At 49.4% G+C, this 25,387-nt stretch overlaps 11 protein-coding genes and 3 pseudogenes across 11 annotated transcripts, besides 14 other annotated features; 1 reads left to right on the forward strand and 13 right to left on the reverse strand.

Annotated features, from left to right (window-relative positions):
- Positions 1-2: 2 nt before the first annotated feature.
- Positions 3-22: a microsatellite.
- Positions 23-1,154: 1,132 nt separating this feature from the next.
- Positions 1,155-1,410, forward strand: TraAM80_01891 (hypothetical protein; annotated as a pseudogene).
- Positions 1,411-2,312: 902 nt separating this feature from the next.
- On the reverse strand, positions 2,313-3,716 carry TraAM80_01892 (mucin-associated surface protein (MASP); the record flags this gene model as incomplete). Its single annotated transcript, XM_029378919.1, has 1 exon — positions 2,313-3,716. The coding sequence occupies one exon, from the start codon at positions 3,714-3,716 to the stop codon at positions 2,313-2,315; it is 1,404 nt and encodes a 467-aa protein (XP_029241220.1).
- Positions 3,717-3,779: 63 nt separating this feature from the next.
- Positions 3,780-3,834: a microsatellite.
- Positions 3,835-3,899: 65 nt separating this feature from the next.
- On the reverse strand, positions 3,900-4,235 carry TraAM80_01893 (uncharacterized protein; the record flags this gene model as incomplete). Its single annotated transcript, XM_029378920.1, has 1 exon — positions 3,900-4,235. The coding sequence occupies one exon, from the start codon at positions 4,233-4,235 to the stop codon at positions 3,900-3,902; it is 336 nt and encodes a 111-aa protein (XP_029241221.1).
- Positions 4,236-4,407: 172 nt separating this feature from the next.
- Positions 4,408-4,450: a sequence feature (GA-rich).
- Positions 4,451-4,544: 94 nt separating this feature from the next.
- On the reverse strand, positions 4,545-5,324 carry TraAM80_01894 (uncharacterized protein; the record flags this gene model as incomplete). Its single annotated transcript, XM_029378921.1, has 1 exon — positions 4,545-5,324. The coding sequence occupies one exon, from the start codon at positions 5,322-5,324 to the stop codon at positions 4,545-4,547; it is 780 nt and encodes a 259-aa protein (XP_029241222.1).
- A 908-nt stretch (positions 5,325-6,232) lies between these two features.
- TraAM80_01895 (putative chaperone protein DNAj) lies at positions 6,233-6,943 on the reverse strand (the record flags this gene model as incomplete). Its single annotated transcript, XM_029378922.1, has 1 exon — positions 6,233-6,943. One exon carries the CDS (start codon positions 6,941-6,943, stop codon positions 6,233-6,235), a length of 711 nt encoding a protein of 236 aa, XP_029241223.1.
- Positions 6,944-7,330: 387 nt separating this feature from the next.
- Positions 7,331-7,353: a microsatellite.
- Positions 7,354-7,819: 466 nt separating this feature from the next.
- Positions 7,820-7,869: a sequence feature (A-rich).
- Positions 7,870-8,014: 145 nt separating this feature from the next.
- TraAM80_01896 (putative protein-like) lies at positions 8,015-9,103 on the reverse strand (the record flags this gene model as incomplete). The annotated part of the gene is made up of 1 exon (XM_029378923.1): positions 8,015-9,103. The coding sequence occupies one exon, from the start codon at positions 9,101-9,103 to the stop codon at positions 8,015-8,017; it is 1,089 nt and encodes a 362-aa protein (XP_029241224.1).
- A 446-nt stretch (positions 9,104-9,549) lies between these two features.
- TraAM80_01897 (ATP synthase mitochondrial F1 complex assembly factor 2) lies at positions 9,550-10,725 on the reverse strand (the record flags this gene model as incomplete). The annotated part of the gene is made up of 1 exon (XM_029378924.1): positions 9,550-10,725. The coding sequence occupies one exon, from the start codon at positions 10,723-10,725 to the stop codon at positions 9,550-9,552; it is 1,176 nt and encodes a 391-aa protein (XP_029241225.1).
- A 56-nt stretch (positions 10,726-10,781) lies between these two features.
- Positions 10,782-10,811: a microsatellite.
- Positions 10,812-11,062: 251 nt separating this feature from the next.
- TraAM80_01898 (GPI-anchor transamidase subunit 8) lies at positions 11,063-11,803 on the reverse strand (the record flags this gene model as incomplete). The annotated part of the gene is made up of 1 exon (XM_029378925.1): positions 11,063-11,803. The coding sequence occupies one exon, from the start codon at positions 11,801-11,803 to the stop codon at positions 11,063-11,065; it is 741 nt and encodes a 246-aa protein (XP_029241226.1).
- Positions 11,804-12,197: 394 nt separating this feature from the next.
- Positions 12,198-12,246: a sequence feature (A-rich).
- Positions 12,247-12,363: 117 nt separating this feature from the next.
- Positions 12,364-12,382: a microsatellite.
- Positions 12,383-12,455: 73 nt separating this feature from the next.
- Positions 12,456-12,483: a microsatellite.
- Positions 12,484-12,504: a microsatellite.
- Positions 12,505-12,507: 3 nt separating this feature from the next.
- On the reverse strand, positions 12,508-13,809 carry TraAM80_01899 (tubulin tyrosine ligase; the record flags this gene model as incomplete). Its single annotated transcript, XM_029378926.1, has 1 exon — positions 12,508-13,809. The coding sequence occupies one exon, from the start codon at positions 13,807-13,809 to the stop codon at positions 12,508-12,510; it is 1,302 nt and encodes a 433-aa protein (XP_029241227.1).
- Positions 13,810-13,883: 74 nt separating this feature from the next.
- Positions 13,884-13,905: a microsatellite.
- Positions 13,906-14,310: 405 nt separating this feature from the next.
- Positions 14,311-14,347: a microsatellite.
- A 119-nt stretch (positions 14,348-14,466) lies between these two features.
- On the reverse strand, positions 14,467-17,688 carry TraAM80_01900 (uncharacterized protein; the record flags this gene model as incomplete). Its single annotated transcript, XM_029378927.1, has 1 exon — positions 14,467-17,688. One exon carries the CDS (start codon positions 17,686-17,688, stop codon positions 14,467-14,469), a length of 3,222 nt encoding a protein of 1,073 aa, XP_029241228.1.
- A 342-nt stretch (positions 17,689-18,030) lies between these two features.
- TraAM80_01901 (uncharacterized protein) lies at positions 18,031-20,433 on the reverse strand (the record flags this gene model as incomplete). The annotated part of the gene is made up of 1 exon (XM_029378928.1): positions 18,031-20,433. One exon carries the CDS (start codon positions 20,431-20,433, stop codon positions 18,031-18,033), a length of 2,403 nt encoding a protein of 800 aa, XP_029241229.1.
- Positions 20,434-20,599: 166 nt separating this feature from the next.
- Positions 20,600-20,620: a microsatellite.
- Positions 20,621-20,964: 344 nt separating this feature from the next.
- Positions 20,965-22,026, reverse strand: TraAM80_01902 (UDP-galactose transporter; the record flags this gene model as incomplete). The annotated part of the gene is made up of 1 exon (XM_029378929.1): positions 20,965-22,026. One exon carries the CDS (start codon positions 22,024-22,026, stop codon positions 20,965-20,967), a length of 1,062 nt encoding a protein of 353 aa, XP_029241230.1.
- Positions 22,027-22,039: 13 nt separating this feature from the next.
- Positions 22,040-22,106: a microsatellite.
- Positions 22,107-22,684: 578 nt separating this feature from the next.
- Positions 22,685-23,355, reverse strand: TraAM80_01903 (hypothetical protein; annotated as a pseudogene).
- A 218-nt stretch (positions 23,356-23,573) lies between these two features.
- TraAM80_01904 (hypothetical protein) lies at positions 23,574-23,938 on the reverse strand (annotated as a pseudogene).
- Between the last annotated feature and the right edge of the window lie 1,449 nt (positions 23,939-25,387).

The raw sequence follows: 25,387 nt of genomic DNA on the forward strand, positions 1-25,387 counted from the left end.
ACCACACACACACACACGCACAAAAAAAAAAAAAAAACAGCAACTTAACAATGAAGGGTGCATAAGCGGTTTTGGTTCACAATCACAATGCTCTGGCCCAGACGCAGTTGTCAGGTGATGCACAACAACAAGAACAAAAATGCGTATTTAAGCTTATTATTACTTTTTGCTTGTTGCGTTAATTCTTCTGGAGGGTCACTCTTCCCTTCACGTGTGTCTGTGTCACCTACCCCACCCATCGCACACCCTCACGTCTCCCCCTTACTGAGGTACGCCTACAAATACACGCACGCATACGCGCGTCGCTACCGTATTTGTGCCTCATTCTGTTTGTTCACTCGATTTTTTTTTTCGTTCTTGTTTTGTTTTTTCATTATTTTACTCTTCGTTTTTTACCCCTTTACCGTACGGCGTCCTGCTCCTCGTCGCCCAGGTTAGAAACAACAAGCGTAACAGTAATACTAATAACAGGAATAGTAATGGATGGCAGTCTCCGCGCCCTATTTCCATGGACGGGCACTCAGCCCCACACTGCAAGGCCTTCTCACCCTTGTCAAGCGCCACCACGCGCTTCTCCATTGCACTGTGCCAGGAGAAGAGCAGAGGAAGAGGCGGACAAGAAATAGAGAAAAAAAAATCAACGAAAATATGTCAGCAACTTCCACTGCCAGCATCCCCAACAACGCGGTCAGAACGGACCGCACAACAGTGGTGGGGATAAGAAGCAAAAAAGGAAAAGAATAGCAAGAAAGAGGAAACCAAACACACGCCAACCCACACACCTAAGACCGACACCTACCTCACCCCATCTTCTCACATCGTCCGAACAACAATCCCCCCTCTCACCCCCCCCCCCACCACCACACCTGCACGCACCTTTTCCCCGCTGTGTTTCACCAATTCATTCATCCATTCTCGATCGTCTGCTCCGCAAACAGGGGCACACACGCATAGAAAATGGGGAAAGCACCAAAAGAACTTCAGACACGGAATAAAAGAAACAACACCAAAATGAAAGGTTTCATGGACCACTTCGTCTCACCTCCTTCCTTCTAACTCCTTCCTCTCATGCTCCAGAATACTATCTTTAATAACTGTCCCTGTATTGTCATTTTTTTTTGTGCATTCTTTTCTGTTCATCATGAAACATTGTCTTATTTTGATATTTTTTGTTTTGTTTTGTTTTTAGCACCGCTGTTGTTATCCCTTTTTCTTCCTTCGCTTATTTTAGCTTCATGGTGTCACCTTTCTCCTACATATACGTGCACAACTACGTACATGGATTCAACTGATTTTTTAAAGGTTAAGGCGCATCATCACAGCCTCTATTTTTTTTTTTTTTTTGGGAGTTATTCTTCTTTTTTTTTTTTGCTTATATGATGTTTCAAAACCCACACATTTTCACGGGGTTGAAGAGGGCGCAAGACACACACGGAAACACAGACCGACAGACACACGCAGAAATGTCCTTGCGACATGTGAGCTACTTCCCCACCCCCACGACTGCCGCCTAAGAGAAAACAAGGGGGACAGGGAAGAGAGTGTAAGCCCGTTGGAGCGCCGCCAATAGACACGCTTGAAATCCTCAATCACTTCCGCAGTATCTGCCGCCCTTCCTCACTACTCAAGTTCCCCCTTTACACCCATCACCCCCATATATATAGCCGTTGTGGCCCTATTTACCTTTTTGTTTGTGCGTTTGACATTTAAAGCGTCCTCGAGGCGCCGCGACTGATTCCACATGTCACTTGTTCACTGCTCCTCTCCCTCTCCGTCGCATAAATTACCCCGCTTCTCACTCCTTCCCTCACTTCCTCCGCACTGACATCCCGTTCTCCGTCTTCCACAGTGGAAGGCGTCTTCTAGTGGCTGACGCCCCATTCAGGTTACAGTGGTGAAACAATTCAACCCCAGAAAGAGAACATAAAGAAGTAGCGACCTGTCTTTCCTCAGTCAGAAGCTTAACCTGTATAGGTGCATAAATAAATACACACATATACAGCACGGGCAACGGGCACCAACAAAAACAAAGTCAAAACACGACAGCGGGCATTTTCAAAAAAAAAAAAAGAGAAGGCTCCCAACAAGCCAAGAACGAACGCAACAACAATAAAGTCTTTTCACCACCCACTGCATACATGTAGATATGAAGTTGCGTGTCAGTGTGTATTAGAAGGGGAAAACTGTGTCTTGTGCCCTTCTCTTTTCTCTCTCCCTCGGTGAGTGCGCGCGTGCCTGTCTGTCCGTCTATATAAGTGTGTAAGTTGTTCATGATTCTCCCGAAAATCAAACGTCACACAGTAGAAACAATGTTACACGGATGCATCCACTGCTGCATCGTTGGGTGCTGCAGTATATTTCTCGCGAACCTCGTCTATCTGAATACGATAACCTGCCACAGTCTTCTTTCCCTTGTGATCTGCCAAAACCTTGGCCACGGTTGCCTTGACGTCATCACCCTTTTCCTTAATGGCGTTGTGGTCCAGTTGAACAAAAGCAAAGGTGCGCACGACACTTGAATCATTCTTATCATTTCGTGTAAGAACCTTAATAAGCTTAGTTGGGGCAATTGGTTCCACAATATCACGGACTGTCTGCTCTGTGGCGTCGGTGGGAAGGCCCTTCACAATAATATCGTAAAACACCACAAAACGGCTCAGTGGACGGCCATCAGCGTCTTTGCGTTTGGCATTGACATCGTTGTTGTTATGATCCTTGCTGTTTCTCCCTGCAGTCAATGTCTTTCCTGTCTTCTTCCCACCATCGCCAGGCAACGAGACCCCAGTCGTCTTGTTCTTATCCGCACCGTTTTTGGGGGCAGCTTTATTGGCCTGCTTTTTCACTGGGTGAACCACCGCCCCTTTTTTATCCTTCGCTTGCCCCAAGGCAGAGGGGTCCTTGGTTTCCTTCGCCAGCACCATAAGCGGTGTGGTGCGGCTCTGTAAAGATCCACCACATTTGGACACCATAATAGCCTCTGCAAAGCTTTTCGGCTTCTTCACCTCAATAACTGGAGCGGGAACAGCTGGATCTGTCGTAGCCGTCGTCTTTTCAACGTCTTTCGATGCTTGAGTTTGACTCGTAGCATCAGTAATAGTATCAGCCAACGTTGCAGGAGCAGCGGCAGGAACTGTGGTTGCAACCTTCACCAAAGCAGCTGATTCCGTTTTCTCTGGTGTCTTCACATCCTCCCTCGCTGTGGAGTGCTCTACAGTTGCTACAACAGTCGTCGGGGCTGGCTGTTCAATCCTTTCCATCGTGTCAGCCGCCGGTTCGGCCGCAAACATAGGAGGTGTCTCCAGTGCCCACCGCCTCGGTGCCTCCCCACTGATGGCGTTTTCGCGTTTATCAAAGACTATCCCAAAGTTGCCTGGATGCGACGTGTGCTCCATGAGTTCCACCTCGTGAGTAAATTCCTGACTCACGCCTGGGGGATTTGTTATTGACCCCTTGATCGACACGTGAATGTGCCCATCCTCATCTGTCAGGGAGGTCAGCCTCTGAATCTTAACGGAGGCACCAGCTTGCGTGGGATACAGCCTCGCCATGACCTCTTCGATCTCCGCAGCGCCCGTTGCCTTGTGTCCCATGTGATTAAAGGAGGCATGTTGGGTGTAGAAATAAATCAGTTTCTCTGGCTCTTGCACCAAGCGGGTGTAATACTGGCAGGTGAAGCTCGCGGCAACACGCTGTTGTCGGTCAGTTCCGGTGGCCATCTGATACCCTTGCTTCTCCACGGGTTACACCGGAGGCAAAAACGGAGGAAAACGATGCTGATGAAGAAAAAAAAACAAAAACAAAAAAAAAACAGCAGCAGAAACAACAACAACAACACTCGGCAAACACTCGTGAAGTATCCCCCCCTCCCCCATCCACATCCCCAACCTACATAGACAAGCCTACTTTGTCATTTTTTTCGCGACAGGATTTCCCGCCGAGGGCCACAGAAGCGCCACCCGCTTCTCAGGAGTCATTGACTCCTTCAGGTCAAGAAACTCCTGAAAGTCTACTACACCCCACGATGAGTGGACACGCTGGCATTTGTCGCAGCGGCACGTCACGACAGACCCCGACATCCCAGTGCACTCACGCTGTTCACGGTGGTAGCTGCGACAATGTGCATCCGAGTCAAAAAGAATGGGATTCGGAATCGGTCTGTATCCCTTTGCGTGGCGTTGAATTGACTTGCAGTGCTCACAACGAAAAAAGTACTTCTGAAAAAATCGGCTTGACATCGCCGCGACCGGTCTCGTCAACACGCACCGCCTGTGGGTTGCGTACGCTAACTTCAGTGACAGAACAAAAAAAAAAATTTAATTTAAAAAAAAGAATTCGTTCCCTCCGTTGATAGAGAAACAGAAGATAGTGGCGTTTGATGGCGGCCACAGAACCGCCACAACACACGACGAGAAAGGGAGAGAGAGAAATAAAACGAGCGAGAGGATGAGAGGGGCAGACAAGCCTCCAGTGATTGCATTAAATGTGCATCAACAGGCGGGACAAACAGGCAAAAGCAAAAAGGTTGCATAAAAACCACAAGTGATTCACAGAGCCAACTTCTTGCGGCGTGGAATTCGCGTCGGTGGTGGTGGTTCATTTTTTCCCGACACTCCTTCTAATCCAAGGAACTGCCCAGTGCGTTGCACTTCCTCCGCGACAGGGACCATGTTTGGCCTCCATGCACACGACGGACAGTACGCTGACCAATCGACAATATTTGGATGCAGCGGGCACTGACCACGCTCCACGTTGCCTGTGCGACTGCGCACGCTCGCGCGGTAGGAGCCACCACAGCCCTGACACTTCCACTCTGCGCGAAACTTGCTCGTGCACGCTAACGACCCCAGGTTATCCACTTTGTCAGTCTCCGTAAGCTGCCTTACAAGCTCAGGGACGGAGGCTGCGAGCGATGGACTCGCATGCTGCTCGCGGAGCACCTCGGAAGGATATCGGCCCTTGCAAAAGTTGCAGCCCGCATGAAACTTTGTGCGCACACTGACACTCTTACGATAGGAGGATCCGCAGAAGGCGCAGTTCCAGTAAATGCGTCGGTGATCGTTCCAGCGGATATCTTGCATATTAATGCCAAGTTCCTCTTCGTTCTTCTTCACATCAATGTCATCTATAACAGACTGATATCGATTTGCAAAGTTGATCAAACGGTTGGAGTCCCGCGTGACCCAATTTACCCCTTTCATTGGAAGTTTTCGTCCGACACTGTAGTTAAGGTACATGGCACCGTAATGCATGTTGGGCCAAACGTTCGACCAGCGGGACTTTTGTTTGAACTCCGCTGCCAGCAGAAGTCGTGTTTTATTCATCATTTTCTCGCAGTATTTCTCTGTGACGCCGTGTCAATAAGAAAATACGACCAATAAGATCAAGCGTTGTTCCCTGTTCGCGTGACCCGTGTGGATGCCGCAAAAGCCACGAGTGGTATCTAAATTTGTGGTTGTATTAGTGATTGTGATGGCAACACTTTTATCAATGATGGAACTGATGATTTTGAGCGTTGACGCCCCCTGCACGAAGAGTCCTCCCCTCCCCAACCCGCAAACAGCGCCAACAAGGGGCAGCTGAATAAAGAAGAAGAGAGCGGGAGATAGGTGCGGTGCTTCCTATCACGCGTCAACTTGCCCCTACTTTCCAACAGTCAAAAATGCACAGTGGAAACCCTCAAAAAAAAAACGCACACGAATAAAACAGCATAAGTAACCGACAGATCAGCTTGCATCCAAAGAAAGAAACAAAATCAAAAACAGGGACAGGATGACACACAAACATATATGCACATATATATGTGGCACGCACAGACAGACACAAGGAGATGCAAAATAAATTATGCCTCCCTCCCCTCCCTCCTCCTGCGTGACACAGTCCAGCTATCTTAAATCATTCATCGTTAAAGGCTGGAAAGGACCATCACGTAAACGGAATTAAAAGTCCACGGCTCCGGGTTTCTCCAAACCCCAACGAGGATCGAAAGCGTACTCTCATTGACCGGGTCAATTTTAAAAGTCGTGCCACATATGCCCGTGTCCTACTCCCACTTGAATTATCACCATAACCGCTCTGAGGGAGTCATTGGCCGCGCGACGGTGTCATTCCCAACCTCTGCAATTTCACTGAAGAGCGGGCCTTCTTCTCGTTAGCACAAATAAGCCCTTCAATACTTTTTGTTTTGTTTTTAGTTTCGATTCATTGTCATTTTTATTCTGTTTTTTGCTTCCGTTCAAGCCACCAATGACTTGTGCATCAGCGGTTTGGGCGGGGGCGGCTTCCGTGGGTGCTCCGGCATGGGCGCCTTCCGCACATTCTCGTACTTGGGTGGGAAGGACAAAAAGAGCGTCATGCGCAGTGTGACAAAGATAATGGACCAAAGAATAATAAAGCGAAACCACGCCTGGACCAGAGCCTCATTTCCGGCAAATGGGTTACGACGGGGGTCCTTCGACGTCGCCTCTTCAGCATCATCGTCACCAAAAGGATTTTTCTTCACCTTCCCTGTGTGCATTTCTTCATAAAACTCGTCATAACTAACTTTACTCTTGTGTCGACGTGTTGTGAAACGAAAATTGCTGTAGCGGTTGCCACCGTCCGCACCCCCTTGAGCATCCGCGGAGTTTCCATCGGCGTCCTTCTTGATCCATATACCACTCTTGACCTGCTCGTAGGCTGCCTGAATCTCTTGAAACTTCTCATGTGAGCCACCCGGTGCGTCGGGGTGGTGTTTGCGGGCAAGCACTCGGTAAGCCTTTTTGATATCCTCCTTAGGTGAACCCTGCTTGATGCCAAGCACCTTGTACGGGTTAGTGCTAACGCTAGCAAAACGTGCCTGGAAAAGCATGGCTATTGCGCCAACTGTCACGTGCGTGGAGACAGACGATGCCAATGTGCGCCGGGCCCCACCTACAAGCAGCGCACGCTGGCTATGCCACATCATTAAAAGCACGCAAATAACTTTCTTAGCACCTCTCGAGTGCTTGTAATATTCTTTTGTGGATATTAAATAAATAGTTTACGTCACTTTTTGCCTTAACGCTCCTTCCTCCTGGGCCTCCTGCGTGTGTGAGTATGGTGGCAGGCTGGAGTGTGCCTGTAGTCTATCAGCGCAGACGTGTGCTGGTGGTTGTGTACCGCACGCCAAAACAAAAACAAAAAAAAATATAATACACACGCCAGGTATCCAATACACGATAAATAAATACACACGGAAAAAAACTAAACGCGCTCACACTAATAAAGGTGTGGTGTAAGCACAGTGAGAACAATGTGGTTGCTTGACTGTTGAGGAGTGTTGTGCGCCTCTTCCTCCCTTTCCTGCTCTCACGTGTATGTGTGGGTGTGTGTGTGGAGGAATAGAAATACCACAATTCATACGAATACGTACGAAGAGAGTCAAAGAAAGAAAAAAAACGCACGGCAAAGGGACACGTGGCGCCAATGTGCGTTCACTCAATAACCCACATACACAGCCCAAAACCATTCCACGGTTCGTCTCCCAAAAAAAAAAAATACATGCATTGGCACCAAACACAGAATATCTTGCGTGCTTTGGAAAAAGATGAACATTTTACTGCATCCAAATGGGGGTACTTCAAGAGCGCGCGCACATCATACATGCGGCACCGCCTACCTGCATCCCAGAGTGATGCCCCACCCCAACTCCAAAAATACATGGAAGAGCGGTGCTATGCAGGAGAAGCAGCCTCATTCCTTTGCGTTTCACACAATAACGCGCCTTCAACGCGGAGAAGCACCCTTCCTTTCCCCTGAAAGAGTGCCTACCGATTCGTTCCACATTTCAAGCAATGCAAGTAACGAAAAGAAAAACAATCACACACACATAAAGAGAAAGAGAAAAAAAAAATGCGGCCCAAAGGCAGCAACAAAAGCAGAAAAGACAATATAAAAATGTAGAGGATGCTGGTAAGGAGAGAGATACAAAAAAAAAAAAACAGCAAGCGAATACTCACTACCATATGCATAAAGAAACGAATTCACTATGCCAGTTTTACTGTCGCTGCTTTCCACAACTGGAACAAAACCTTACCTGGGCAGAGCGATACATCTTTCCGCAGCCCGTGCAGTACTGCGGTGGTGGTGGTGGTGGTGGTGGTGGTGGTGGCGTCAGGGCTGGAACTACTGGCAACTTTTCTAACAACATCCGCTGCGATGTGGTGCACTTGCCACTAGACGGCGCTTCACCTGCCTCTAGCACGGGTCGACTGGGTGGGGCGGTAAGCGCCCCGCCGCCGGTTGGGTCCTCAAGCACCAACTCTCGCAAAGACCAATCGAGCGTCATTAAAGGAAAATATGCTTCACGTACCGGCAGCCCTCTCTGCAGGCGTTCCTGCTCTAACTCAAAGACAGTTGCATGGGCCTCGCCCTCGCGGTCGCACACCGCACATAAAAAGTGACTCGTAAATCCACTGCAACCGCACTCTTTGCAGGAACGCGTTCGTGGATCATGTTGTTTGTGTCCATGACTGCAGCGACACTTGACGGACCACTTTGCCGGGTCCCAATTATGCCTTCGCGTCAGCCACCCTTCTCCAATCTCTTCTGGCTCGTTTGGCATGTAGTTAAACCCACCACAAGCGCATGCCTGACATTGAGGTGTCGACACGCGGCCCCGCACTATTTTTAACGCGGTGTGCTCTTCAAGTGTATGACCGCAAAAGCAACGATGCTGATACCCAACTCTTGTACAGAAGTCCGTATTGGACCCTGACAACTTAGGTTGCTCACACCGCCAGACGGCGTACACCCCCGTCTTAAAGGCCAGCATTGCAGCCTCATTCTCTCGGTTAATAATTTTCTTGGATTGCGCGGATGGGCCAAAGCGACAAATGCCCTGAAGAACTTGAGCTTCAGACGTGGCATGTTTTTGAAAGTTGTTTTCAATCACACCCTTTACCCGCGTGGCGAGGTCACGTATCTCCTCATGCACCTTGTTACTGTCAATCACCGTGCCGTAGGGTTCAGGTGGGCCGCGTGCGACGACTCTGTGCGAGAATGGCCCAGGCAGTGGACGCAGGGGACGACTGCCGCGTGGTCCCACAACCTCACCTGTGCCGCCGCGCGCTTCCTGCCTCTGCATTGGCGGAAGAACAAAAAGTAGATGATTTCCACGCGAAACAAGCAGCAAGAAGGGCAAGGGCCAAATGTAAAGTAGAAGTAATAGACGCCTTTTCACGACCCGAACTACTGCGAGTCCACAAGTAAACTTCAAACAGACCCCCACAATCACGCAACGCAAAAAAAAAAGAACTATATATATATAATAAAAAAAAAAGTAGGGCTTTTAACAATAATAATAATAGACGTCAATATGCATCTGGAGAAGCACAAGCACACACACGCAGGCCCACACATCCGTCATGTGGTCATTTCCCGCCTCTCCCATCCATCGCACACAAACGCACACAGAAACTTAAAGGTGTAGATGTGTGTACCTTAGAACCAAAACAAAACCGTCCACTCTCCTTCTCTCTCATAGCAAGACAGTCATATAGCCTCTACGACTTACATTGACGTCCCATTAAATCAGAGAGCCTCACTCTCAACGCTAATGCGTTCCACCTCCATGCACTTTGAGAGCGGGATGTCTTTCATCAATTGCCAGGTCACGGCGCATGCGCAAAGTTTCGTGACAACATCCGCTTCTCTAATGTCGTGGTATCCCTCAATGACTCCCTCAACCGAAGTATTATGCCTCTCCTCCGAAGAGTTGATTGACAACGCCGTTGGAAGATCGACAACTCCGTTAAACATTGCAAGAGGGAGGAGCAGACTGCTGGTAAATTGGGCCGCCACACAGAGCGCCACAATCTGATATGGATTCATCGACATCGCCAGTAGTGTATCGCGCACCTTAAGCGTGGAACCTGCAGGAATTTGTGGGTGACCAATGCCCACAATTCGTGGCACATTTACATTAAAGACATGCGCAAACCAATCTGCAATGGGACCAATCACGCGATCCTGTTCCGCCAAAATGGGGGCAGCACGGAAGTACATGTTATCATTCTGGTAGAACGACATCAAATAGTCCACACGCGGGGCAATCATTTGAGGGGCAACGGCCAGTGCTCCACTGCACATATCTGTCATTGGCATCAATAGTTTGTTTAAATACACTGATTGCTCTGCATACTCCTGTGCACAACCGTATGCCATGGCCTCACTCGGAATTGCAAGAACATTTTTGGACTCAAATGCTTTTACCTTGCGTCCATCCACCAAGACAGTATACCACCCATCATGACCGTCAAGCAGGCCTACATCCACATCCTTCCAAAAGACACGCACGGCTGCCGCAGAGCGATCCCGCATTGACACATCCATTTGATACAGTGAGTCCTCCACTAGTACACGACTCTCTTCTTTCTCCTGTTTCTCTAGACGCTCATACAATTCTTGAAGTTGTTGCGGGTTCATCTTGGACCATTCATCTAGCTTGCGTTCCAGCTCGGCCGTCGAAAGCTCGGCATGCGCTCCAGGATCCCGAGGGACACGATCAAGCAGGGCAGAAGTGTCTATGTTTGCAGAGATGCGCCGCTTTGGTTTTTTCGATGCAATGGTAGGTCCACGTTCAGCCCTGCTGGAGCTGGGACCGACGTTGGCAGAGGAGGAAGAGGCACAGCAGCGCTTGCCGCTCAAGAGTATACGCAAGCGAAACAGTAAAGAAGAAGAAAGCTGCGATTGCACAAAATTTCGCATTGCTGAACACCTTTTTTCTCCACACTTTTACCTTTATTATTATTACTGTTGGTCTTTGCGTCTGTATGTGTGTGTGTGTGTGTGTGCAATGCCCAAGCTGTGAGGCGGCCGTTGTGAATCAACTAGAAAGTTCCACCTCTGCGGCCTAAAAAGGCAAGAATCTAAAAAAAAAAAAAAGGCAGAGGAAACAGCGCCGTATAATTACAGAGGAGGAAGAACCAATTCACAGAGACCTACACGCACCCAGGTGCCAGGTAAATCACCAAGTTTTTACATTATCTTTTTCTTTTTTTTCAGTGGGTACCCCCGTAGGCATGACGTGGATCCCTTTCCGCCCCTACAGTAAGTCGTAACGTACATCGACTGAAACTATCTCCCGTGTGCGATCGCAAAAAAACTCTTCCAACTTCCACTGATGAATCGCCCCCGGGCTATTCACAGCATCAAAGTGTGACGGCACCGAAAGCGGAGGGGGCAGACTCCTCCGCTCCTCACCGTAATTGAAGTCGTACCAGGACGTTTGCAGAGCTGTTTTCTCGTTGGGCTTGACACGGCACTTTGCGTGCTCCAGAAGCTGCAGCGATTCAAACGACCAGCGTGAAATAAATGTCAACCCTAGCAAAGGATCCGCATGGTGCGAAAAACTTTCCAACGTCGCATCCGATGAGGTGAGGCAAATCACGTTGGGGGCCTTAATATCAAGGCACATCCCCAACGCACGGCAGGTGTCCACCAGAAAAACCACCTTCCCATACCGTCGTTGCTCCCACATCATCATAAGTGTATCAGCAACGTCCATGGAGCTCATGAACTCTGAGTCCTGAACTTTAAAAAAACCTTCCGCAGCATGTCCAGCGGCATAAATCAAAATATTAGAGTTTTCATCAGTGTTGAGGCGGCGTGAGGGGGGGGGTAAGTGCGTCGTGGCGTCCCTGCAGAAGACCGAGAAAACGACGCACGTCAACATCGTATCCAGCGTAGTCCACTTCGACGCTGCAACCGTACAGATTAACTCGATCAGTACCGGAAAGAGTGCTGTAGATGGCGGCCGGATAGGGGTTGCGTGGGTCACAGGCATAGCTGTCACCAAGAAAAAGAAGAATGTGATCGTCATCCAGTCCGTGCTTGCGGCAGAGATGGTACATTGTCAGTGCATTGGAGGTGTGGCGTATATTAAAAAAGTAGCGTGAGGTAGACAAAATAACAGCCCATAAGTTTGGCACAGTCTCGTTGCTTGCGGCAGTGGCAGTGGCGGTGTCGAGTGTTGCCAGCAAAAAAACAAAGAGGCAGCAGCACCACCACAAAACGACCACTGGACGCATCATTTGAAACTGGTGCGAGACGCTCGCGTTTGGTGTGGCCCTCGCGGACGTGTATGCCCTTGTGTACTGTTCCCTTCTATGAGTGCAGAACTCGGAATAACTTCCACCTCCGTTCTTCGCGTTTTCCGCAGTAGCAACAAGATGTGGGTGAAAGAAAAGAAAAATCTAAAACAAAAACAAAAAATGCAAAAGAAACGCATCCACCCACAAACATCGAGGACAAATTCCGCGTACTCCCCTTGTACCCGAGCAGACGGAGTGCGGGAAATGACGTATACGACGGCAACAACCAACGCCACTAAGTTCCAAAAGACAAAATAATAAAAATAATAATACATCCACGTCCGCCTCTGTGGCACACGTAGAAAATCCGAATATACTTTTGTTCCACACGCTCGTCACACACACCTCCCTCTCTCTCTCTCTCTTTCTCCTCACCCCCACCCTGCGCTTCCTCGTGTTACGTCAACAATCGCTCGCTACTATCTATCTGCTGTAGTCGTGGGGGCATTCGCATATGCGAAATAGGAATTTCAAACTCGTTTGCGCAGCCCAAAAAAGATTGCGTGACCCCACCACCCTTCGCATCCCCGCGACTCGAAGAACCCGCCGCGCCATTCTTCCAAATCAAGTCAAATCCACCCACGCGGACTTCATCCCCCGTACGGCGTTTCTCTATATCAATAACGTTGAACATGTCCTCCAGCATGTTAAATTTTAGATGATAGTCTGCAGGCGTCTCAGCAGAAAGCGAAGGGGACGCGTTTGTTTCAATAAGCCAAGGGTGCAACTCATTATCCACCATAATATCATAGCCATAAAGCTCAAAGCAATGTTTATCTTGCACAATAACTTTCTGCACAGCATGCAAGGAACGCAAAATCATGTTCTGTATATCGTCAAACACCTTCTGTGCCGCCTCCACTCCACGCGAGGCGGTAATGTACTGGCGAAGGTTGCGCAGCCCATACTTGCACCCTGATAACGGAGTATATTTTGGATTTGTTTTCTGAACTGCAACGTTTGTGACGTGAATAAAAGTGTTGTCAATATCCTTCAGCGAGAACCGTTGATAGCAAAAGCGTGCAAATCCAGTGCGGTGTAGCCATATCGTAAGCGGGGCGTAGCTAGTCACAAGAACGTAGACACGTAGATCATACTTTTTCCCACCCACCAGGTGCGGGTTGTCAATGTAGCGCTGCGCCAAATACGGTTCCACTGGCTCCGTTCCGTAGGAACCACCCGGCTTCTCACCCGTCCCTCCAACCTGCCGTTGCTTGTAGTCCTTCCGCCACTCCGCAATCTGGGATATCTTTGAAAAAAGAAAAATGCCTTTGCCTTGCGCCTTTGCTGGTGGTTTCATGATCCAAATGGCGTTTGGCTGACGGCGAAACTCCATCTCGAAGATTCCGTAATCCTGTGGTAACGAGAAGGTGACGGGGAAAAAGTCAAACTCCATCGCCTCGTCTACGCGTCCCTCCCGCTCGAGGCTCTTCCGCATACGCTTCAGATTCTTTACCATGAAGTCCTTGCGGGTAAGCTCAAAGTGGTTGCGGAAGTGGTTGATTCGCTGCATGTCGTCTAGCCGCACGTGGTCGTACACCTCGCGAATCCACCCCACATCGGCCCAAAACACGTCCCAGCCGAGGTCGCTGTCGGTCTCAAGCCACCCACGACTGCGCATTACGTCAAGGACGGTGTTGCGCAAAAACGTTCTAAAACGAACGGGTCCCACGCGACCTCGCCGCTCACCTGTGGGCATTCTCGCAGTGCTGCCGCAGGGATTTATGCTTGTGGGAAGTGAGTGCGCGCTCCTTCACCTGTTGTTGGCGCAAAAGAGAGAGAGAGAGAGAGAGAGGAAAAAAAAAAGCAACCAACAAAAAAAAAGTAGAGGGAGAAAGAGAGATAAAAGAACCACAGATAAGAAATGCATAACATAGCACTCGCGATCAAAACCAAGCGCATCAGGCAGCATAAAAAAAAAAGGACGAGACAACGCAACGAAGCATCTGCAAAAATGCATAAAAAGATGGAAAAACGGTAAGAAGTAAGGAGAATGCCGCCAAACGGAGAAAAAAGAAAACGAATGCAAATTTATTGCTGTTGTTTGCTTATCGTTTTTAATTATAACTGTGCAGGCGCGTATTTCATTTTATTTTAAAAAAAAAACGCCAATTTGCTTCCACCCCACCATGTTCTCTATGACTGAAGGTGTTCCTCACGTTGTCACTCGCCGCCTTACACCCCTCTCCTCCGCAGCCAATCTCTCTCTCTCTCTCGCTCACTCCTTCTCAATCTCTTGTTATCCCAAGAAACCGGAAGGATTTCCAGAGAAACAACCCACCACAGAAACTGGACCCGAGTCATCAACAATACGAGATCGTTGAATCTCGCCACCCTGCATGCTCCTTGCAGGCACTCACCACGGAGCGAGGGCCTCCCCCGCCGATCCCTTGTCAAACAGCAAAGTATACGAATGTAGCACATCTTTTCTACCTGAGCGAAGGAGTGTGAGTATATGGCGAAAACGAACACGGTGGTGCGCGGCGCAAAATCCCAGCAACTTGTCAATCCTCGCAGTACAAGCAGACTCACACCACTGAAAACAAGTCCGCAACAAATTGAAGCTTAGCCCCATTTCATGCTGCTCCAAACCTGAAGAAACGACAATATGAACCACCACTGCTTCAAAAATGTCTGCAGTGACCTCGTCTTCCACAAATTTGCTGTGATCCTCAACCACACTCCCCAGAGACAGCAAAACCGTATCAATTGCCAAAAGAACATCTACCAACAATGAGTATTGTAAACACTTTAGAAGACACCTCAGCAACGGCTCCCACATCATGCGGGTACCAAAAAGTCCATGTAACTCAAAACAAATATTTTCTGTTGTTGTAATGGCCTTCGTAATGAGCTGAAACACCCGTTCGCGGGATCCCGTGTGCGACATTATCAGTTCGGCAGGGGTAGCAAAAAGGAGTGTAAAAAAATGCGTAAAGGTTGAAAGAAAGTCTTCACTGTAAAACAGTGCTACGCCCACGTTACACCAATTACCCGTAATCATATCATAAACGATATCAGCAACATTGTACAGAAACACCTCATTAACCACATCTAAAGGAAGTTCTTGCACGGATTCTTTCAAATTCAAATTGGATAGACCCATTCTATTGATGATCCCGGTTGTTGCAATAGAAGCAAATCTAAGCAACGCCCAATGCGCCTCACACTTGCTGTCGTCCATCAAGCAGTCCGTTGCCAAGTCACAGAGTTTGGCAACCAGCTGCAGCAGTAACGGTGCCTCATCAGGAAACACCCGAGGCAGCTCCTCAATTTCCTGGATTCGTTGGATTAGAGCATCCAGTAGCCAATAAAAAACATCTGACTGGTGAATGCCATCTACAATAGCACTAAGATCATGCAACATTGCATGAGGATCGGTGTTCAAGCGATCCAAGTCCAACGCCCGAGCCATAATACAAGGAATAAAGTCTAGTGTTGGAAATCCCGCATAGTGGCGGCCCTCGTCAAAGAAGGTCAAGACACTAAGCATGGAAGAGCGGGCCTTTCTATCCTCCGAAGTAAGTTTCTCGCTGGAAACGCGGAGCAGATCAATGCGTTCCTCCTTCACTGCCAACAGCACTGCACTCATTTTTTCCGAGCCCAAAAAAAATCCATGGACACCCTGCATTAACACCTTTCCAAGAAGGAGATTAGCGTCAATAGTAAGACACGTCTTATCACTGTGATATACGTAAACGTAGTATAACAAGTTGTTCATAATATCATAAAAATCACAGGATGCCTCAGATAAAGACTCATATACACATCCACAGAAAAAGAAAAGGGCGCGCAATATACCCATGTGAGCCTTGCCTACTCCTGTCATTGAACGACGTTCAGAATTTTCGCCCTTCACTTCCGTCAGAGAAAGACTCTCTAAGAGTGCACTAGTCAATGAATCATCCACGGAAAGTAAATCACGTGCAAAATGAGCCACAATTTCAATTAATTTATTGCTGCGGTGGACGGTGTTGTTTAGCACGGCGATTGCCACAGCAGAAATGATAACTGAAAGCCGGGATAAGCATACATGCATAAGAAACAGAGATGTATCCACGGCACCGAGGGCAGAGCATACAGATTGCACATCGACAGCAAGTGACAACAAGAGATTTCCCATTTCCTCTGTGCTTCCAGTATCCCGGATACGTACACAAATCCCATATTGCTCAATCGTATTTTGTAATCGTCGTGCAATAAGCCCGTAAACACCAATTGTGTCACAAAAAAGCATCTCAGCAATTGGTAAAAGGGTTTTTTCATTGTGCAACATAACACCCATGTCAGAGCGTATTTCGGAGGAGTCTTCGGTAAGGTGAGCTTTGGCGACAACGTTGTCAAAGTAACACTCTGCTACCTGTGAAACACTGCTTAATATCAACTCTATTTCTGCGAGCTTACTCCCCTCCGCTCCCACACGCGGTGCAATACAGTCACCAAAGATATAAAATAAATGCATAACTTCTTGGCGAAGTTCCTCCTCACCATCCTCCCATCGGTTGAGTACATCACTTACCATATTAGCCCAAAATATAACAAGGTGTAAGTGTTTGTCGAAATACGTTAGCGTCCGTACCTTGTCATGGCCAAACATGTTCACAAGCAGTGCACAACTTAATTGCAGGAGGTAAGAGAATCCAGTGGATTCATAGAGATAAAGTAGTTCCGAGGAGAGTTCAAGAAACAAATCTCCTAAGGAGGAGCATGCCTCAAGCGACTCTGCGCTGATATAGACGACAGAAGAAGCCATTCGTAGTAACCGTGCACAGTGGCCACTCAATTCCAGCATGGGATTCTCCAGAATAACACGACGGCAATCCTGTACGGCAAGAGAAATCGCAGGAAGCCAAATCTTACTCTTCCCCAGATCGATGCTATCGTCCACCTTACGCTGCACTGTGATAAGAGCTGCTGAGTAGAGCGTTGGCACTACCTGCAAGATGGTGCAGCACACCTCCAGTGCACGACTCCCACAAGAGGAAATTTGCCCCACACTAAAGCTAAAAAAATTTGGAAGAATATCATCCAAAAAGTTCGACCGCAAAAATATCAGAGAAATCTTTTTTTCCTGTCGCGAAAAGTAGGTCAGAATCTCTAGTAAGCAGGCTAGCACATCGTCCACAGGAAGCTGCGCGGAGAGTTCCTCTATGATAGACAATCCAATTCCCTCCGGCACGTCATCCCTAGCTAAGACCATCATCCTCCAATTCACGAATAAAGCAGAAGCGTATATGGAATAAAGTTCATTTTTAATGTATATCGGAAGTTCCTCACCGCGCTCCCGCAACACCTTCAAGTAGTCCATAATGTAGACCTGAGTTTCTTTTCGCTCCTGTGGTCCTAATTCATTAATTACGATGAAGCGAATCGCCTTGCAGACGACGAAACGCAGATAGTTGTTCTGGCAACGTGGAAGCAAGTTTTTCACCACATCCCAATAGACATATGAAGTCATGAAACGAAGTCTGGCCGCCGCGCTATCGCGCACTGTCTTGTCTGGGGATGTCAGGACATCCGTTGCAAGTTGTGCCAGCACCTCAATGCTCATACCCTCCACTACTGCTATGTCCGTCATTCTTTCTCTCAGCCCCTTGTTTATTTCTTCCGTAGCACTACCGACTGCCCCTTAAAACACGCCAAGATTAAAGTAAAGGCAAACAACAAACAACAATAGAGGCACAGGGAGAAGAAGAGAAAAGCAAGTACACGACATGACATCATCACGTCAACGCAACGTCACTGGTAGCGCGCCAAATTCCAGTCTCAGCATTGTTTGTTCGGTTCCTGTGTGAAGGAAATTAGCACGCACACACACACAAACGCAAAAAAAAAAGCGAGGGCAATAAATCATGTCAAGGTCATTGAAACACGAAGATCAATGACCGTCGTTCTCACGAGCAGCTGGGACACTATAGTGTCAGAATAAAAAGCCGTTCGATGTGGTTACGGGCCGCAGACCAAAGCGACTTCTATGCCCCGTTTGCAACCCCTCATCGCCGCTATTAAATTGTTTACCACCACCACGACTAGTAGTGTTGTGGTCATTTTCGTTGCTGTCGCGCCCATCATGGGGAGGAGGCACTGCAAAACGGGCAGGTGCAGCCCGCACCTTCTTGCTTCGTTCACAAGCCTCAGAGGTGGCACCTGCGCTCGGCGCACGTACCACCCTCTGCGCAGGGGAGTAGGAGAGAATCGAAAGCGGCAAAACCTTATGGTGTTTTGTTGTTGTGCATAAGACGAAGTTGCTGCGCTGGCGCTGCCACAGCTGCGCTGCGAGCATCCACAGTGCCCGCCCATACGATAAGGATGAGGTCCGTTGCCATTGTGCAGTCGTTGCAGTGACTGAGAGGAGAAATGCAATCCAGTCCCACCGGCAGCGAAATCGCAACACCAACACTGCTGCGCCAGTAAAACCACCTTGATGTCGTCGGTTCGGCAGCAATGATACTACGGCTCCGTTCTCGTGGTGTGAACGGTCGTGTGAGATGAAAATGAGAAAGTACGAAAGCGCTTTATCAATATCAAAAAGTGTACACGCGTATTTCAGTAGCAATTGCCGTGCGCGGGTCCCACACACAATACTGCTGATACTCCCAGTGGGCCCACTGGCAAGAGAACCATGTGGATACAATAAAAGACCATCTACAAGTGACAAATGATATATTTCCCGCACACGGCGCTTCGAGCTTCTGTCGACTCCGCTCTTTTCTCTCTGCTGTTCTTGTTCGTGTTGGGACGCTGCCCGCTCCTCCCTTGGGCACTGCATCTTCTGCCGCTTACCTTGTGGCAGCGCAAACAACAGTGATGGCGATGCACGGAATCGAGCTGTGGGAGATGTCCTAGACGGACCGTTCAAAGTTCTTTCAAGTCGCTCCACCAGAAGAAGCACCTCCCGCCCATCTTTTGAAAGTCGCACAAGTGTAGGTATGATCCTCCCCTCGCTCGGGAGGACATCCGCCAGAATACCTCTCCCCCGCAGCAGAAACAAAAACTGTGATGGCAGAAGAGACTTTGCTGGAGAGTTTGAAACTGAGTCCCTCAACGTTGATGACGTAACACTGGGAGACAGAAGACGACGTGCCTGCGATGGAGCAGTAGAGGAAAGAGTAGTAGGTGACACTCCCTTCCTTTCGTTGGTAACGGTCGCAACTGCGGAAGTCACTGGAGGCGGAAACGGCAGCGAAGGAGATGGTGTGCGGTTCTCTGGCATTCCTTGCCCTGCAGATGGGAAACTTGCAGGACTGCCACTCCTGCTACACACAGCAACCGTGTGGTGATAATTGCATGGGGATGGGAGGGAAGTTCCCCCAGGCTCCATGGGCGATGACGATAAATCTGTCTGCAAAGGCGTTGAGAAAGCAAAAACTCCATCTACAGGTGGGGAACGAGTCGCTTTGATGGGAGCGCCTCCGCGTTGTAATGACGAATCACCATGTGAAGCCGAAAGAGCAATGGCTGAAGTGAAAGAAGGAGCAGGAAGGTGAACAGGCGGTGCGGATGTAGTTCCAATACCTGTGTGGGCGCGGAGTGCCGCGAGCGCCTCTTCGTGAGCCTCAATCGCTCGAATTTCCTCCTCAGTGGGGATGTGGCACTCCTGCGACACCGCCAAGCTGCGTCTCACATCACCTTCAATTTGAAGCACCTTGGCGATTCGCTCTGATTCCATTCGCTCAATCTGAACTTGCGCCTCAGCAAGTGCCTTTTCACGGGTCGCTAACGCCGTGCGGCGCACTGTGCGCAACTCCTCCAAACGACTTTGCTCCTCCGCACGACGCTCAGTAAGGCGCCTACGGAACTCCTCCTCCAACACCGCCACATGCGCCAACGCCTCTGGAGGTGCCAAACTGCTTCCGCCCCCCTCCTGCACATCATGCATTTGATTCAAGCTACTGTCCAGAGCGGCTGGCGTGTCTGGTGTCGTCAGCATCAACGGGGCTGGAAGCTGCCGCTGCAGGTCCAACCCCCTACAATGCGATGGAACAATCAACGGAGCTGAGGCATCTGACCTCTCCGGTGCTACCTCTCGCCGCTTCCCCCGTCGTTCGCGTGCACGCTTTAACGATTCTAAATGCCGCTGCGCGTCTTCACGCTGCTCCTGTAGTTCACGCCGTCGCTGCTCCGACGGAAACTCTGCCTCTGACGACACATGGGGAAGACTACTGAAGAAGTCACCCCGCTCAAGCGTGCCAGCTACATATCTAGGGAGGTTGTTGGTGCTCGTGCGACGTCCATGGAGCAAAAGCGTCTCATCGATAACACGCACAACATCGCGCATGCGACGCCGGAGTTCGCTCCTAGCATCCTCCGATTCCGCGCGCATAAAACCCTCCTCCCTCATCACTGCGCCCTGGTCCGTTCAATGGCGAGCTTGGAATTGAGGCAGGGAAGGAGAAAGAGCAAAGGAAAGAGGGAGACGCACCTACAAGGGCCGACAAATAACTTTGCCTATTTCCTTCCCAGTCTTGCTAAAGGAAAGAGAATTCTCAAACACACAACAACAACAACAAAGTGGGACACATGAGCTCAAACACAACTGGTCGTGCCCCGCGAACATCCCACTGCAGCGGTAGGTGAAAAAGAAAAATCAAAAATTCCCGAAAGAAATGATGCGGGTCCAATGGCTATTCGCGCAATGATTGAAGCAAAAGCAGCACCCAAAACTTGACTACTGCAGATGCCCATCTAGCCGTCAACGGGCTTGTGGTTAAGTATTTCACCGGTCCAATCTCTTATCCTCACTGCCTTGTGTCGCTGTTGTGTCAAACAATTAATGCCCATGCTCTCACATTGCAGCGCATCCGCTTTTTTTTTCACTCTCACTCCTTGCGGTTTCGTCTCTTTATCTATTCACTCAGCTTCTTACTCCGTTACACGCTCCTTCTTCAAAGCGATGATACATGACGGTTGACGCCGTGATTAGGCAGCAACCCCAAACAAACATCTCGGACGGCACCTGCCCCCAGATGATAAACGACAAAATGCCACTCACAGCCACCGCCACTCCTGTTGCAAAGCCCTTGACGATGTTGTCCGCGTACTTCACCACGATGGCCACCAAAAGCCCACCGAGCGCGTGAACAAAGACAAGACCAATGGTTAGCCATTGATCGTAGCCCCGCCAGAAATAAAACGTTTGACCACTTTTTCCTTCCACCTTCCATGAAGGAAGGATATCCACAAAAAACATGGAGAGCACCGCAAAAGGAATCCCAAAGAGTGAGAGATGAATATTCCGCACCGCCAGTGAGGGTGGCGTGGTTTTGACAACCTTCTCAAAATATACGCCGGCGTAGCTGGAGGACAGCCCGGAGAGGACGCAGGAGACAACACCAAGCAGAGGCCGCTGAGGGTGTTCTACCGTGGGCAAAGAAGCCCTTGCCGACATTTCTGCACCCTGCAACTGAGTGAGGAGAACCCCAAAAATGAGCACAAACAACGACAGCCATTGCATCATGCTGAGACGACGTTTAAGCAATATTACGGAGAAGGCGGCGGCAGACACCAACTTCGTCTGCGACCAAACTTGAAAAGATACCGCGTCGAGGTTCGAAAGACCAATAAAAATAAGATAATTCTGCATCATAAAGAGCGCCGCAGGCACCGACAGTTTAAGGGTTTCTTTCTGAGAGATTGCACGCCACAACGATGTTAGTACGCTGGGGGTAACAGTCAAAAAATCCCTGGCACCAAGAGGAGGAACTCTGTTGGAATAACGGTTCTCCACAGCAAAGATTACAACGCAAAACAGCATCTTTAGAATTTCCTGGTTTAGTACGAGTGTAGAGGTGTGATAGCGGCTTTCGGGCGTCCCATTAACACGAGAATAGCGCGTCATGATGACCAAACTGCAGTTCTGTAACACCAGCACCACAAGGCTAAGGGTGGCCGGCGAGGCCCATCGTAGGCCTGGCATTATCCCAACAGCAACGCACAAAAAAATAAAAACGCACGCACACACATACAACACACCAACAACAACACACACACACACACGCCTCAGTTGCACAGTGGGGTTTAGCTGAGGCGCCGATAGTTTCGGTTCCACGGAACACAAAGGGGATTCGAAAAGTAAGACAAAAAAAACGGAAATAGTTAAAATATCCCTCGAAGTTGCAACGGTCTAGACAACGCACGAAACGGTATTCTAAGCGGGCCAACTATCCTGGTGCACCCACTTCTGTGTGTATTCTCAGGACACAAACGACGCCTACCTCTTCCTCGGTAATCCACTCGACATGTGCGGGTCAACCAAGAGAAAAAAAAGGCAATGAAAAAAACTCATCGTTTCAAAGGAAATCAGAAAGTATGGCAATGCAATAGCAATGCTTGGAACACAGATGCACAGGATTTATTACTCACATGAAAGAGCACTGTCTACTCCTAATGACAACGCCCCACCCACCCCCCAACTCCCAGCAAAGGTAAAATATACATTACATACCTACTCGGTAGTACTACACAAAACCCTTCACGTTCATCGTGGCACATTTGTAAAATAGTCAATCACAAGCAAGGATATTGCGATGATCTCCATTTTCAATGTTTCAAGAAGCAGGGACCCTGCCTCCACTATTTCCTTACCGCGGCCGGTGCTGACTTCACCTCCCATATCATGCGCTCCTTCTCATATCCTCTACTGTTATTATTATGAAGTTTGCGGTGGTTGTGAATTCGTGTGTACATCCATTCTGATAGCTCCACTATGTCTGTCTTGCTCTCCCACCCGGGTCGGAACCGTACTGGTTGTTGATGCTCAGCATAGTCCCTCGTTTTCATCCTAGATTCGCTGCACTTCTGTGCCTCTACATTTGCCAAGGCGACACGATTCTCAGACTATTTTACTTTGTGACTGAGAGCACCATTTGTACCTGCTAAAGTTGACGCCACAGTGCGCTGTGACGGCCGCCGCACTGTGACATTCTGCGGAGCGACTGGCGCATCTATCTGCGCCACTGTAACCGCGTGGACCCCTGGCTGTGTGACCTGCCACTTATAGTGGCGGGGTGGTCGTGTGACTTCGACATAGCACTTCCCTAGGCCAGGTGGTGACGGCACGTGACGCCCCGTGAGCCAAGACGGCGCCAAGTGGGCAGCCTGCTTCGAGGTTGGAAACAACTCCCCGCCACCAGAACTAAATCGACGCAATGTCCTTTTGCTACATCCGCACAGTGCCAGAGAAATTGCAGATATCACCCTGAGAACCCTTACAGATGTATACTGGGAGAGAGAGAAGAAAAAAAAAAAACAACTCACCCGTTGCGGGTCTGCTGTGCGGCAACCTGATAGGAGCAAAGCAGCAGAACAACATACAAGGAATAAAGCAAAAATAATAGCAATACTTCACTCAGGCACAAATAAAAAAAGGAAGGAACCACAGCATTTAAGATATAACGCAGAAGAAATACGCACAGACCCACTGCAAATTGTTGCTACCGCGGAAGAAGAGGTTCTTCCTATCTCATCCCTTTCGCATTGCGTGATTTCCTGTCTCCACTGCCTCGTTGAGGAACTGAACATTGATGCCATCTCCTGGTTGATAAACCTTCAGGCGACGACGCATTCCATACCTTCCCTTTTCATAGCTATTGTGTGACAGTGGTGTGGGAATGTGGGGAGTGCGAGCGTAGAATTCACGATCCACCTCTCTCCACGGCGCAACGCGCATCCATCTCCCCTCGATATGAGTGAAGCTTCTTCATAGGCTCAACGCCATCATACAACTTTGGCGGGGCGGCCCACCCTAAAAACCATCGACAAGCGACACAAAAATCACTAGCGCCAACAATCGATACTGAACTTACACCAAAGTGCCAAGTGCACTGCATCACGCCACTCACCACCCCCCAGTGAACGCCCGCTTCTAGCGGTAGCTGCGTGTCTCCCGCGATCGTCCACGGCACGCCAAGCTCCAGCCAGTGAAAGATGAACACGACATTATCAGGCAATGACAGCACAAAAAAGGCTCTACACTAGCACGCATACAAGATATATAAAATACAATGATCGAAAGAAAAAGGTTGGCGAATACACAAGCTACATTAATCAAATGACAAAAGCAAAATACACGTTCCGAAACACATATATTCCGTAGTGGCTAAGAACGAAAAAAAAAAAAAACCACCAATTCCAAAACCACTAGCCCTTTCCACAAAAATAAAAATAACAAAAGGAAAAACAGATAAACAAGGTGTACAGCAACGCAGCATCAGACCCTCGTACGGCCCGTCGCACCCACACGATTCGGCCTTTTCTGCCCAGTCGCCGTGAAACTCGTCTGCAAACAAGCAACAAAGAAAGGGGGAGGAAGGACCCTTCGGGAATTTCCCCGGCACCAAAATGACCTCGCCGCCAACATTACCTCCACTCATCGCCAAAAAACCGCCGCCGTTAAGAGCGCAGCCACAAAAACACCGCCTCTGCCCCGCTGTCCACACGGCCGCGACACTGGGGGTGTTGCACAGACACGGTTAGAATCCCAGCAACTAGCACGTCTCTCACAACCCACACGGCGACACGCATCACCGGAAACTCCTTTCCTCACGACCCCGTCGTTCCCTCTTGAAGACATGCGCCCTCCACCCACGGCGTGACGCAATAGAAAAGACTCTCCAAGTCAAAAAAAACTGGAAAAAAGGGTCTTCTTCCAGCACGTTGTACACAGAGCGTAGCCCTATGCGCGCGACACCGCGCAGCGGCTGCCCCCAACAGACCCCTCGCCAACAGTCGCGCAATTTGTGCCTCACCACGCCCTGCGAAGAGAACCGCCTATGGCAGCGAGGGTGCACTGTGGAACCCATGCGGGCCTTGGAGTCTCCCTAGTCGCTGACAAGACCACGGACGAAACAAAGCGTGTCCCCAGCCCCTCACGCACACGAGCCAGAGGGCGGCAGATGCGCAGGCACCACCACCAGGATGGGGCCCAGGTAACTATTGCCCCGCATAAAAAAATGCACAACGTCGGGGCAGGCCTCTCCGTCGGCGTCCGCTCACGAAAACAAAACACGGCCACATGCCTTCAGCACCAGCGCCCCTCTTTCAGACAAACCTTCAGACAAGAAAAAAAAATACAAAAAAATAGCACCAGCCTTCGACCAAACCCAGCACAATCACCATCGCCCCCTCACACCACAGCAGCCAAAGAACGACCTGCCGAGTCCGTGCCCGCCCGCACAGCTCAATAAATATCGCTGCTTGCCGTTGCTCTCCCACACCACGGCGGCGCCCGCGCACGGTGAGGCATGAGTGGGTGGAGAACTGATGTAAACAAAAGTTAT

This window comes from Trypanosoma rangeli (genome assembly GCF_003719475.1).
Source record: "Trypanosoma rangeli strain AM80 chromosome Unknown Tra_15.4_contig_00040, whole genome shotgun sequence".
In the NCBI taxonomy this organism is placed as follows: domain Eukaryota; phylum Euglenozoa; class Kinetoplastea; order Trypanosomatida; family Trypanosomatidae; genus Trypanosoma; species Trypanosoma rangeli.